The sequence below is a fragment of the Bactrocera oleae genome, chromosome 3, assembly GCF_042242935.1.
Source record: "Bactrocera oleae isolate idBacOlea1 chromosome 3, idBacOlea1, whole genome shotgun sequence".
NCBI classification, from domain to species: Eukaryota; Metazoa; Arthropoda; class Insecta; order Diptera; family Tephritidae; genus Bactrocera; species Bactrocera oleae.
Window position 1 is genome coordinate 6,174,844 of NC_091537.1, and position 14,807 is coordinate 6,189,650.

The 14,807-nt window shown below is 31.9% G+C and overlaps 1 protein-coding gene across 17 annotated transcripts in view; it reads right to left on the minus strand.

Annotated features, from left to right (window-relative positions):
- Positions 1-6,274: 6,274 nt before the first annotated feature.
- LOC106617660 (platelet binding protein GspB) overlaps positions 6,275-14,807 on the minus strand; it is a 93,947-nt gene continuing 85,414 nt past the window's right edge. For 14 of the 17 annotated variants that reach the window (XM_070107357.1, XM_070107351.1, XM_070107356.1 and 11 more), the window contains 4 exons: positions 14,019-14,797; positions 12,055-13,657; positions 9,406-10,296; positions 6,275-8,895 (listed from right to left, as the gene is read on the minus strand). In XM_070107357.1, coding sequence (XP_069963458.1) covers positions 7,033-8,895; positions 9,406-10,296; positions 12,055-13,657; positions 14,019-14,797 — 5,136 coding nt within the window. In that variant the 3' untranslated portion in view covers positions 6,275-7,032. The remainder of the gene's footprint in view (positions 8,896-9,405; positions 10,297-12,054; positions 13,658-14,018; positions 14,798-14,807) is intronic. The other 3 variants (XM_070107359.1, XM_070107361.1, XM_070107360.1) reach the window with 3 other exon arrangements.

Below are 14,807 nucleotides of genomic sequence, written 5' to 3' on the forward strand. Positions count from 1 at the left end.
TTTATTTCTTTTGCAATATTTGAGTTATAATTTTAGTTAAAATTTTTTGTATTAACACTTACTCTCGCTGTGTTTGAATTTTTTATACCCTGAACAGGTTATATTAAGTTTGCCACAAAGTTTGTAGCACCCAAAAGGAAATATGGGAGATCTTATAAAGTAATATACATATAAATGATAGGCTTGACGAGCTGAGTCGATTTAGCCATGTTCGTCTGTCTGTATATAGGCGAATTAGTTTTGAGATATCGATCCTAAAATTAGCATATGACCGTTTCTCTCCAAGAAGCTACTACTTGGTCGGAATGGCCGATATCGGACCACTGTATATAGCTGCCATACAAGCTGACCGATCAAAATCAAGTTTTTGAATGGTTTTTTATTTGTGAGGTGTGTTATAGCTTGAGTGCAGACGAAGTTAAGGTTTTTTGTTGTTTTTTTTTTCATTTTATTTTTTTAATTAAATATTATTATTTAATTTTTGTTTGAACCCAAACTTCTTCAAAATAATCCAAAAGCCCTATAATTGGTTTTATAAAAAAAAAAAATATGGGAAAATCTGCACAATTATGGAAACCTCATAATACCCAAAATCCACTCAATCCATTAAAATCTCATATTTCACCAGCCGAAAAATTTTGGTGAAGTACAGTGCAATTCTTATTTCTTTATAGTTCTTCTATATAAAATATTTTGAATGTATTTATTTCGGTTTTAATTAATTTAAAATAGTTTGTATTAATTCTCTGATATCTTTTAACCTGAAAACGGTAAAGGGTGCACCTAGTGTCAAATTTTGAAAAAATCGATTTTTTATTTATTTATCATATTTCAATAGTTTATACCTTTTGAGATAACATACTAAAATTTTAGATCGATATCTCAAATAGTTTTTGCGTTACAGCCATTTCAAGTGTAGCCGCTTAGTTCAATCAGTGGCTATGATACTAGGTGTGCCCCTTAAATTCCGTTAATTACAAAATCGTCAAAGACTTGCACCACTATAAAAATAAAAAATAAATTGTAGCGCAAAAGCTATACGCATAACCGTCGTTTTGTTTAAAATTTCGAAAAATATTATAAATATTTATTTATATCGATAATAAAGTCCCCTAAACATAATTTTAATTTATTTATTTCATTTCCAGACAGAAAATCTTGAAAATTGGTGATTTTTCAACGCTCTAAAGCGGCGTATATCTTGAAAATATTTTTTTAATTTTTTTATCTTGCACTTACTGTATTTAACATAGATGTTTGCATATTCGCAGCATTATTTTCTTTATATTATACTTGTAGATAAATACAAGTAGGAATAACAACGTTTAGTTTGCGATCGTACTACAGAAAATTTTATTTCGTACAGTATATACACTGATGACACAAAGCAAGTGGCTGGCGTCGAAGATGAAGTCGAGAAACACGAATAAATATCATTTAGATTATCTGCTATGTTTTTCTGCGCGCCTGAAAGAATTTGTGAGATTTCAATATGCGACAGCAGCCAGACACGATGATGGCCAGATAAATTTAAAAAATATAAATAATAAAGTATGTAACAAATTAACACAAATTTTTTATCAATTAAATCATTTAATATTTATATACAATATATTGTACATATATATATTTCTAAACAAAGTATTGAATTATGTGTAAAAAAATATATAGTAACTTTATTTACATTTTTATTTTAAATAAATAAAAAATAAATTAAGCAACTTTTCGCATAGTACGAAATTTTTGCGACCGCACTGTACCAATGTGCAACTTGTATTGCGTACTGTACTACCAATCTGAAACATTCATTGCGTACTGTACGTGTATTGATGTCTTTGCTAAGAGTTTGCGTCTGCGCTAAGAAAAATGCTGTTTGCTTGCTGCGAATTCTGCATTTCTGCGCGCCTGGTGCAAATCGTCCAATTTGAGTTGCGTACAAATTTCATTGACACGGCTGAGGGTGGCCAGAAAAAATATATCGAAAAAGCTTTAGAAATGAACGCTAAGTGTGCGTGATGTGTATTTAACGCAACAATAATAGAAAAATAATAGAAAAAACTCTGTTTTTGTGTAAATTGCTTTTTATTGAAGATTCTCTTAATTTTGCATATGAAGATTTTGTACATTTTTCATAATTTTTTTTTTTAATAATATATATTTTTATTTAGCTTAATGTTTGTCTTCTCTATTAATAATATTTTTCTTTTTTTATATTAAATTTTATTTCATTTTTGTATAATAGATGCATTTATAAGTATATGTACATTTACATACGTACGTTAATACACATTCTTGGTATTTGCTTCTTTTTAATTTTAACAGTATTTAATTAAGTGTTCTATATAGAATTTACATTTTTACCGCAATATAACTAGGTAAATATTTAGTAAGTGCATTTACAAGTACATACATTGTATTTCTTAATATACTTATCATATATGTATGTAAGTATAAATATATACGTGTATTGTATATACTACATACATATATATAAACGCGTTTATGTACATCTATACATACATATTTATAATCTTATTACATGTAGATCCGACTAAACTACTTATATGGCCCCGCTATTCCACAAGTGTTGCTACATAATTGTATTACTCTAGGTTAAATCGTAAATATTACAAAATAATAACTATTTTAGGCTTCGCTTTTAATTTTTTTTTAGCAAATTAGAAATAAAGTGTTATTGAACTAAAATTATTTTAAATTTCATTATTTAGTATTTTTTTTGAAAAAAAAAATATATATTTTTTGTTTTTTTGGCATAGATTCTTTTTTAAATTTTTAACTGTCAGAAAATTTGCGGTGAAAGTATTTTTTATTGAAAATAATTTTTTTTGTTTTTTTTAATAGTACAAAAATTTTGTAATTGTTTTTAAATTAAAAATAATTTATCAATTAAAATATAATTCAAACTTTAAGGTTTAAGAAAAAAGCTGTCAAAAAAATATTTGTTTGAAAACATTTTTTTAAATTTTTTATTTTTTGGCATCGATCATCGAATCAATGATTTTTTATTGAAAATAATATAAATTTTTCAAAAATATTAAAATATTTTTTGTTAACTTAATCCAAAATTTTGTAATTGTTTTCAAAAATAATTTATCATTTAAAATATAATTCAAAATTTCATGTTAAAAAAAAAATTACTTTATAGTTGTTTGAAAAAAAAAAATAAATTTTATTTTTTATTTTTTGGCATCGTTTTCTTTTTACTTTTTAACTGTCTGAAATTTTGACGTTAATGTTGGGTTTTTGTTGAAATTATTAAAATAAATTCTTCAAAAACATTAAAAAAAAGATTTTTTATGAAAATATTGTAAACAAATTTGTAATTAAAATGTAATTCACAATTTAATATTTGTTGTAAAATAATTTTTTAACAATTTTTTTTTTTAAATTTCTTTTACAAATTTGCGTCAATAATTTTTTATTTAGAATGAAAAATATAAATAAATTTTTCCAAAACATTAATATAAAATATTTTTTGCTTGGTATGAATTTTTATTGTTAAAAATGTTGTAGTTGTTTTTGAAACTAATCATCAAACAGTTTTAATTGAAAAATGCCTTAAAAACAATAAAATTGAAGATTTTTCATCTATGCCCAAAACTAAAAAAAAGTATATTGCATATTTCTGACAATCAAAAATCAAAAAAAATTTTCAGCGCTAATAAATGCTTGTCGAAAAGTTACAGATTAGTACGTGCCGCCGCGTTTGTTAAATGTGATGCTATTTTTACAAAAACCATGTTTTCTTTCAAATATTTATTACAATTTCACTATATGTACAAGCGCAAACTATCGATTTCAAGTGATAAATGCAAAATATAAACATGTGTGTCTATAAATTTAAGTGCAATTTGTGCTGAGCATAAAACAACAACAATAAAATTAATTAACAAAATATTTGCAAGTAATATACATATGTATGTATGTAAATACAACTAGACAATATGTTAAAAGTGCTTAAGTCGACTTTTGATCACTAGTTCATTCTTTGCTTTTCAGTAAAAACAAAAAAAAAAGTTTAAAATAATTGTCATCTATATTTGCTTGAAGAAAGTGGGTTCAAATAACTATAATTATAAACGTTAACTAAGTCGACTTAGGCTATTTTCACATTTTGTCACAGATACATACATACATATATGCATATTAGTTTAACGGTTATATACAAGTATATACCTTTTTGTTGTTGCCCGCGCGGTTTTGTAAAACATACTATCTTTAGCTTTTCCGATTTCATATTTAATTTTTTACTTTAATAAAATGGTGCAATGTGCATTTTCATAATTTCTGTAAATTAACTAATGCTATTATCTCTCATTTATGACACATTTGCCATTGAAAGTATGTTACTTTCTAATTGTTTAGAAATAAATGACTATATAACTACTCATTTTCCATTTTGATGTCATTCGCTAATTGCAAATGCACTGTACATTAAATATATTGTACATATATACATATATATACATACATGTGTATTTATATGTATGTATGTGTGTAAGCTTATAGTAAACTAATATGTATAAAGATCGGCTTGTTGCAAGTAATTTTTAGTTGCAAGTGGTGACTTATATAACATTAACTAACATAATAAGTTTAGTAATTAAATTAATTATGACAAATTTCATAATAAAATAAATTAAATAATAAATAAATAAAAAAATATATAAAAAAGGAATAAAAAAAAATAATAAAATAAAAATATATAAATTAAAATTAATATAAAAAAGTCAAAATAAAAAAAAACATTAAAAAAATAACACTAAATCAAAAAAAAAAGGTTAAATTATAAATTATTATCATCATAGTTAACAATAATAATTACAACAATACAAATTAATATTAAATTATTCATAATTTTAAAAATAGGTATTCGTAATGATAATGTGTGTAATAATTAACAATTAATGTTATTTAATAATAAGCACGTGTTTTCTATATTTAATTTAAATTTATAACATCTTACTTTCGCGCATGCCGCTTGGATTTATTTAGCGTCAGCTGCTTGCACTGTGCAACTAAATATTATTTTAATCATATTTTACATCATACATACATATGCATGTGTATGTAATTTTTGCAGTTAACATTCTCCAATTCAATTTTGAAAATCACAGTTTATTTTATAACTATTTGAAAAGCGCAAACAAACCGTTAGCAGTTTTCGTTTTGACTTTGTGAAACAGCCAATTTATACCGTTTTTAATTATATTTAATTCTTTATAATTTTTGTTTCAGTTGCAAATATATAAAAAAATCTATTTTTGAAAAAAACATAATAAAAAAAACTATTTTTGAAAAAAATAATAAAAAAAACTATTTTTGAAAAAAAAAAAAAAATAAAAAATAAAAAAAAAAATATATATAAAAAATTATTTTTGAAATAAGTATAATTTATAAAAAGAAACCGATTTTTGAAAAAAAAATATACATATAAAAATGATTTTTGAAAAAAAAATTTCTTTTAAAAATTATAAGAAATTGTTTAAAAAAAAGTTATTTTTAAAAATAAGAAATTGTTTAAAAAAATATATATAAAAAAATGTTTTTTGAAAAAAAAAATAAATTATATATATGATTATACAATAAGAAAGTTTAAACAATTTTGAAAAAATATATAAAAAGAAAACGATTTTTGAAAAAAAAATATACACATAAAAATGATTTTTGAAAAAAAATTACTTTTAAAAATTATAAGAAATTGTTTAAAAAAAAAGTTATTTTTAAAAATAATAAGAAATTGTTTAAAAAAATATATATAAAAAAATGATTTTTGAAAAAAAATAACAAAACAGTTTTTTTATATTAAAATTACTTTCAAAATAATTCCAAAAAAAAATTTTTAAATAATTTTTTTTATTTTATCAAAATTTTTTTAAAAATCATTTCTTTGTTTAGTTTGTCAAAATTATTTTCAAATTAATTTTTTTTATTAAATTTTTAGAAATAATTTTCATTATATATCATTAACTTTTTTCATATTTTTTCTGTGAAGTATAAACCTATAAGTGCTATATTAATTATTGTAATTTAACTTTTTTTAACGCAAACAAATCTACATTTAACACGCGCAGACATCTTAATTAAATTATACGCCTATTATTAATTTAAAAAAATATATTTTGCTTTAATTCAAACGAAATTATTGTTTAATTACGCAACAAACTTAAATATACCATATATTATTATTAATTAAATACAATTTATTTAATAAAAATAATTAAGCATGAAATACATTAATAAAGACAAATGCTTTAGCAACATTTTATAGATATTTTTATTTGCAACAAATAATTAGTTTTATATTGACACAAAAAAAAAAATGCGCTAGTGTGTGCGTTTGTAAGTGTTGGTGTTTCCGAAACCCATTAGCATATGTAGTGTGCATTTTACATTGATTTGATTAATTTTTATTAAAAAACTAATAACTAGAAAATATTTATAATTATTATATGCATTATGTGTCATAAATTAGAAAATAAAAAAAAACAACAAAAATTATTTTGCAGAAATTAACATAAAAGAACTCAAAGCGCTTTGGAAGACAGCGACTTGCGGTAAGGTAGATTCAACAAAATTTAATTAAAACTCACTTACAACTAATTAACTATGAAATAACATTTTTTGCTGTTTATAATTAACACTTATTTGGTTTTCTTAAAAAAAAAATGTTAAGCAAATTCAAATAGGTACGATAACAACACGAACCGAAAACACACAAATTATTTACTTCGTGAGATGTTAAACGAATAACCGCCAATGGTTAAGAAAAACGCAACGAGAATTATACATAATTAATAATAAGCAAATTACTTTCATATACACCACGGCTAGTGCTTGCAGATTCCAATTTACATTATTCAATTATTCAGAAGCTTTGTTGCCACTCAAAATGCGACGCAATCCAAGAGCAATTCACTTTTGCTTATTCCATTCAACAAACGCCACACACCACTACATGCTGCTGCTGCAGCCAGCATCGAACTACATGCACACATAACTACATAAGTATTAATTCCGACTAATAACCTGACCGGTTTTGGCATTTACTAATATGGTTTTATGGCTTGGCGGCTGTGCGCCGCTGCCACAGCCAGCAGCAGCAACGGTTTGTTCATCATTAATATTGTTGTTGTTATTATTATTCGTATTACCATTTAAGTGATTGGCATTGTTGCTGTTGTTGCGCGATATGCGACGACGCAACCGATCACTGATATTCTCACAATTGCTGCTGGCATTGTTGTTGCTGTTGCTGCTGCTATTGCAGCTACCTTCGCGCTTTATGCTCAAGCAGCCATCATTTTTGTAGAGTATAATTTTGTTGCAAGGCTTTTTCATGTTTTCCGCTACTGTTGCTGTTGTTGTTGTTGTTGTTTCGGTTGCTCTGTCATCGCTGTCTAGCTTTATTTGAATAGCGCTACCGCTGCTGCTGCTGCTGCCACCCTTCGGCGCACTTGCCGCCGACAATTGCTGCTCCTTCAGCACATTTTCATTGATGACATGCTCTTCATTGTTGTTGTTGTGCTCTTGTTTGATATTTAACAGCAGCATAGCCGAAACATCAGCGACAGCGTTTCCATTTTGTATGGTATCCTGCGCTTCGCAGCAGCCGTTCTCCGACTTCGAGTTATCTGCTTGCCGCTCATTCTGACACTCTAATTCTTGCTCGGCTGACGTCATGGGCGCTGTCACACTCTCATCTGCGTCGCCCTCTTGCTCCACACTCAATTCCAAGTTATCATAGGAGGTGAAAAAGGCTACAGATTTCAGTTTTTCCACTGCATTGAAGTGCACGCGTGTGTGCTCTTCTATGTGCTCCTGCTTGGCGTCCGTGTAGTCGCAATGTTCGCAGGTGAAAGTCTCCTTCTGATTGCTAATGCAGATATGATGTTGCAGGTGCGTCTTGTAGAGCGTGGTATGCTTCGTCTCGTAGGGACAGTAGAGGCACTTCTCCATTGGCGCTGGCGATGCAATGCTCGAGGTGAAATCGCTGCCGCCATCCACTGCCAAATCGCTGGTGGCCACTGAGGCGCTGGTCGATGGCATATTCGATGAATCATCCGCATCGGCGGCGTTCAGCTCTTTTGGCGTGTGCGTTGGCGAAGGTGAGTGGCGCAATGCGGCACTACCACCAACACCGCTGCTACCGCCCATACCGGACTCCAGCTGTTTCTTTAGCAGCGAATTGGCGGTATCGAAGTGTGCTGTCGCTGGCATTGTGGCCGAAGCTAATGTGCTCATTGTGGTCGGCGTGACGGATGAGGAGGATATGCTGGCATGTTGTTGTTGCTGTTCTTTGCAATGCTCATTCAAGTCATTGTCGACAATCCAGATAGTTTCGGGCGCTTGTTGTAAGCTTTTGGCTAGAGTGATTTGCATAAGTTTTGGTGGCGCATAATCAGCATCCTCGTGCACGTGCTTATACAGTTCGGCACACTTGTCCTGATAGTTTTGTGTGTGCACATAACGGTGCTTCTGTATATAAGCTTCGTGTGCGGCGGCATAATCGCAGAATTCACATTTGAAGGCGGGTGCGGCGGTTTGCTTGCTGTTGCCCATTCGTGTCATCGTATCGCTGCCGCTGTGGTATTTCAGGTGCTCCTCCAATTCCGCTTTGGCAGTCGAGGTGTCAGTGTATTTTTGCATGTAGCGCGCAGGACATTTGGGGCAATAAAGTATGCACTTAATTTGGTTTTCAGCGGCAGATTGTGCATTTAGGTGCAGGTGTTGTTGTTGTTGTTGTTGAGTGTTTAGTGCAGCTGCTTGCTGTGATTGGCGTTGCTGTTGTTGTTGTTGCTGTTGAACAGCAGAAATTTTCTGCTTCAAAGCAGTAAGATCTATAGCTAGAGACGAGTTTAATGATGAGGGGTCCTGAAAAAAATAGGAAGTGTGTAATTAAGCGACATTTTTTTTTAGAATTATGTCAATAAGATAAAAAAACACAAGAAAAATCGTTAACCTCGGCTACATCGAAGCTCGAATACCATTCACAGCTGCATTTCTTATAGCATGAAACGGTATAAAAAGATCTTTATCTTGATTTTGATTGGTCAGATGGCAGCTATATGCTATAGTAGTCAGATATCGGCGGTTCACAGCAATGAGAAGCTTCTGAGGGACTAGTTTACGTATATACAGACAGACGGACGGACAGACAGATTGTGGCCACGTTGACTCAGCTCGTTACACTGATCATTTATATATATAATTTCTACTACGTTTGCTGCTGAGTATTAAAAACTTCGTGGCAACCTTCATATACCCTGTTCAGGGTATAAAAATAAAAACTGTGCACACTAATAGCAGCAGAAGTATGAAGCCATGCATGACACCAGACATATTTAAAAAGATAAGGTGTTTGATTAAAAAAATTCGCTTTACCTGTTGCGCCTGCGCGACGGCAGCCAGTTGCAGGGCCATGCTGAAGTCCATGGAATTGATGGCGGCGCTTATGCTGTTGCTCATTTGATTGGACGCGCCCAAATTGTGTTGTTGATGTACGGTACGCATGTGGCTGCTCAAGTGTTGTTTCTTAGCGCAGACGAAGGTACACAACGAACACTCGTACTGCGTCGGCTTGTGCAGCGAGATGTGATAATTCATTTGCGACTTACTCTCCGAGATGTACGGACACATTGGACATTTTTGCTGCTTGCATTTGGAATTCAATTGCTGTTGCTGTTGTTGTTGTTGCGGTTGTTGTAGCTGCGATTGCGACGACTGTCCGGCAGCTGGGTTGCCAACACCTGGCGGCAAGCGCGTTATTTCAATTTGATCGTTTTGTTGCAATTGTTGATGCAACATCAAATCCTCGCTGCTGAGACCAAGAGCAGCTGCTGCGGCAACGGCTGCTGCCGCCGAACCATTGCCAGCTGAATTGGCCGCTGCTGCTGCAGCCTTATATGTGGCGGCTATGTAAGCAGCGGCAGCTTGTTGCAATTCTTGTGGTGTGGTCGCGGCATTGGCGGCAGCGGTGCCGGCCAATGGTGAATGCAATAGGTGTTGTTCGTTTTTATGGTTGCTCATAAGTACAGAGTTGCCCGGCGGACCGGACATGTTGTTCAGATGTGGTGATTGTTGCTGTTGGTGTTGCTGCTGTAGGTGATGTTGTTGTTGTTGTAAAGCTTTGAGTGTTTGCCCATAATTGGACTCATTGGTGGCGCCACTGCCGAGCGGGCGATAGACGGCTGGCGCATTACGTTCGTTGCTGTTGACGCTGCGATCAAGGGTTTCGATGCGTATGTCGCCAGCGTGTTTCAAGCGACAATGCCGCTGCAGGTGCAAGAAAATAGAGAAAAATCGTAGGTTAGACAAATTTGCTTGAAATTATTTATAAATCCAGTTAACTAATAAAATGGCAAAATTTTAGAAAAAAATATATAAGAAACTCATAAATAACAAAATATGTAGATATGTATGATAAATAATTAAGATACAAAATATTACAAAGCAAATGCTTGGCCTGAATATACATATATAGTTTATATAAATATGCTAAATAGAAAATATGTACTTTTTTCGAGACATTTGCTAATTTAAATATTTTCACACACAAAAATAACCCATTGAAAACATACTTTTCTAATAAATATGAAAAAAAAAAATGTTTCAGGACATATTAAAGCATATGGATGTGGGACAAAAATACTTCCTCGGCGTAAACACTTAAGAACCTTATTGTACGGGCACTTTGAAGAAATGAATATAATGAAATGAGTGTTTAATTTGCATGCGCACCAGACACCTGCACTAATTCATACAATTAAATTACTATACACATATATTTCTTATGAATGTTGAATGAATGAAATGAAATTAAAAATATATAGTTTTACTTAATATAATTAATAAAAAAAAAAAATGTAACCAAACCCAAAATTTATGCGAATAATTTATTTTTAACTTATTTTATATTATTATTATTTTTTTTTTGTTGTAGTTTTCTAGTTCATGAGCAAATTTGTGATGTTGTTTATTAAGTTTAAATATAATGCATGTCTTTACGAGCGACCGATAACCAATATGTATTTAGATTTTTATGGAAATATGTTACTAACACCGTAACCCTTGTAACACTGTATTATTTGTATGCGATTATTATTGTACACAAACGACAAAAAATTATATAAATCCAGCGTATATTTACCAGTAGGACGATAACAATTTTCTATACAAACACAATAGTTGCCATGATTGAGTGGTTGGTGTTATTGGAATATATTTTATTTGTTTTGTACTACAGCGACGTGCAACAAGCGGACGAAATAAAATACGAATTTTTTGGCGCTTTCTAAAAAAGTAGCATAATGGAAAAATTGGTAGTAGATAAAATGCTATGGAAAGTAGTACGTATACCAAAAAAAATTCTACTCTATAGTAGCTCATATAGATACGCTCTTAATACTGAAGATTTTTCTAAACCTATTAGTGTTTTAAATAATTTTTTTTTCTTTTTAAATTTCTTGGTTTCAACTATTTGTAAAATGTAAATTATAGTTTTTGCAATATTAGAGTTATAAGTGGCGTAATTTCAATTTAAAGTTTCAATTTTATAAACCTTAGACTATCAAAAAGCCCTTAAAAATTTAATACGAGCGAGGTAGAGAAAATAGTGAGATTTTTCTGTGTACGAATTTGTACTTTTTTTATATGTAGCCTGCTTGTATTTATCTATATACCTTTACAGGTAGGCACATCGAATTATATTACAACATCAAATTCTTTGGCATAACAAAAGACGAGCTCTTAGCGTACCTTTGGAAAGGAAATCATAGGTATATTAGCTGCTGCACCTAATCAGCACATTTAACTATACTAAATACTATATAAAAGTATATACTGCACGATATTTGCGTACAACTAGCACAGCTATGTTGTTGTTGTTAAACAAAATAGTTAAGTATATAGCACTAAAAGAAAGTAAAATGTATATAAAATGAAAGTGAATGGCAAAAATATTTGGATTTTCTTTTTTTTTTTTGTTGTTTTTGGTTTAGGATTAGTACATATACCGAGTAAGTATAAAAATACCTGAATGACATGCTTCCAATTCGATACTTGATGACAATGACCGCAACGATACGGCGACGGTTCACGTCGCTCGCTGTCGTTTACTAATAAATTACTACAATTGTTATTTTGACTTTGATTGAGATTTTGTGTGAGATTATTGAAATTGTTTGCTGTTGCATTTGCCGAAATACACGACGATGCCGTTGGCGGTGACAATGTGATCGCATTGGAAGCATAAAGAGCTGCTGCCGCTGCTGCCGCCGCCGCCGCCGCTGTTGCCGACTGAGCTGAACTTAATAACAAATTACATGAAGATGATGATGCACCACCACTAGCATGGCCAGCAGTTGTGGCACTGCTAGCTAATGTTGTTGTTGAATTTGTAGTAGTAGGTATGGAAGTATTGCGAATTAAACTAGTAGAAGTAGTAGTAGTAGTAGTAGAATTATTAGAACCAAATATAATACCACCAATACATAGACTATTCTTATTATCACTATGAGTCATTTGACTAGTAATGACACCGACACCGTTACCACCACCACCACCAACAACACTACCACTACCACCATTATGATTGTTGGACATAGATGTAGCACCGATGAGACCCATTTGCAAATGATATGGATTGTTGCTAGCGCTTTTCACACCAATAGCTGCTGTAGAATTGGAAGGAGTAGTTGAAAGTGTAGTTACTGTTGTGCCACTTGGTGTATTGTGTTGTGCTGCAACAGCATTTGGTGATGCTAGTACGGCTGATGATGTAGCATTTGCATCGGGTGCTGCGTTTCCGATGCTCGTTGGTGAACCAAAGACACTGTCATTTGTATTCGTTGCTGCGCTGTTGTGTTTCAGAACTGTTAAAGCACCCATAACCAAATTTTTATTGTTATTATTGTTATTAGTAACACCACCAACACTACCACCATTGTTGTTGTTGTTGCTGATTGTTGTAGGCGAATGTACGGCATTGCGTAATGATGAATTGGATGATGATGTGTAAGTGCCGCGCGGTGAGGTCAACAAGTGTTGCAACGATGATGCTGATGTGGGCGTACCGACCATACCAACACCACCGTTCGCATTACTGCCGCCAGAGGAGTGGGGAGAAGGCGTGGTCGCTGATGATGTCGCCAAATTGGCTAAGCTTATATTATTTTGATTGTTGTTGTGTTGTTGTTGTTGTTGTTTGGGCGACGTAGGCCTTGGGGCACTTGCCTCGTTTTGTGTCGCTTTCTGCTCACCGTGCTCTAAAATAGAAGCAGTTGCTTTTGCTGGACTCTTGCCGGCGAGCGTTAGTGCTAAACAGCCGAGTGGTGAATTTGGTGAGGCACCCTGTATAGCTTGTTGTAGTAGACCGGCAGATATTATGGAATGCTGTTGATCATTATTGTTGTTGTTGGTTGGTGTACTCGAATTCGGTTGTTGCGAAAGGCACATTGCGGCGAGAACTTTGTTCATATAAATATTTGGATTCACAGTCACTTGAAGTGGTGTGTTGTGTTGTTGTTGCGAATTCGCCGATTTGGGCGAAGTTGTTGCTGTTGCTGTTACAATCGGGTAATTGGCATCCTGATAATGTATTTTGACGTGGGCGAGTACCGCATCGCGATTGGTATGTCTGAGAATGGAAGAAAAATGATAAATAAATAGTTTGTTTATGAAAATTAATGTAACAAAAAAATAATATACAAAAAAAATATAAAAAAAATAAAAAAAAAATAAAAAAATAAAAAAAAAAAATAAAATAAATTTAAAAAAATAAAATAAAAACATAAAAAACGAAAAATATTAATAAAAAAAATAATAAAAAACAAAATAAAAATATATAAATAAAAAAAAACCTATATACTAAAAAAATTAAAAAAAAAGAAATGATTAAATTTCTTATTTATTTCATAAAAAACGAAAAAACTAAAAAAATAAATACATGAAATGATAGAAAAGTACAGCTATGTTACATTTAATATTTATTTACTTACCGAAAACTGCATTTACGACAACGATAGAAAGTTTTCTTCTCATTCCCCTCCTGTCGTACGTCCGTGACGAGATCATCACTTGGCTTCATGAGCGGCGGTGGCGAACGTTTCACAGCGGAAATCGTAACTGAAGGTGTAATCATGGTTGCTTGACCTTGATCCGGATCCTTCTGCTGCTGATGCTGTTGTTGCGCCATAGCAGCATTCATCATTGTAGCGAGGAAAGGTATACGTATGAAACTCTCGTTTATTTGATCACCGCTATTATTGCCACTACCGCCATTGCTTGATTTGGATGGTATCGGTTCGAGGGTTATGTCCTCCTTTATGCCATTCAAATGTGTGGATGTCAATGCATTCGACACCACACCTTTGTTAAAGTCATTGATGAAGGAAAGCGAAGCGACCTGATTAGGCGTCATCTCGCCAGATTTCATTAATTTTGGATCACCATCTTCTTCAGTTACTTTCATCAATGTTATATATTTATTGTATTTGGTATAGTTGCGACGACCGGTCTCATCATTCATCAAGACACGTGCATTCTTGTGACTCGGATCGCGTATGGTCTTTAGGCGTATGTGCTTTGTTATATCCCAACGCCAATTGGAACGGTATGAGCAGAGCGAACATTCAAACGGTTTCTTATTCAAATGACCCACGATGTGTACATGAAAGCGGGAAGCTGTGGACGCCCAAAAGGAACAGTGTGGACATTTGTATACCTTTTTTAATGAAGAATTAGCTGCTTCTTCTTCGGGTGTCATCTTTTTCGTTACCTGCAGATAG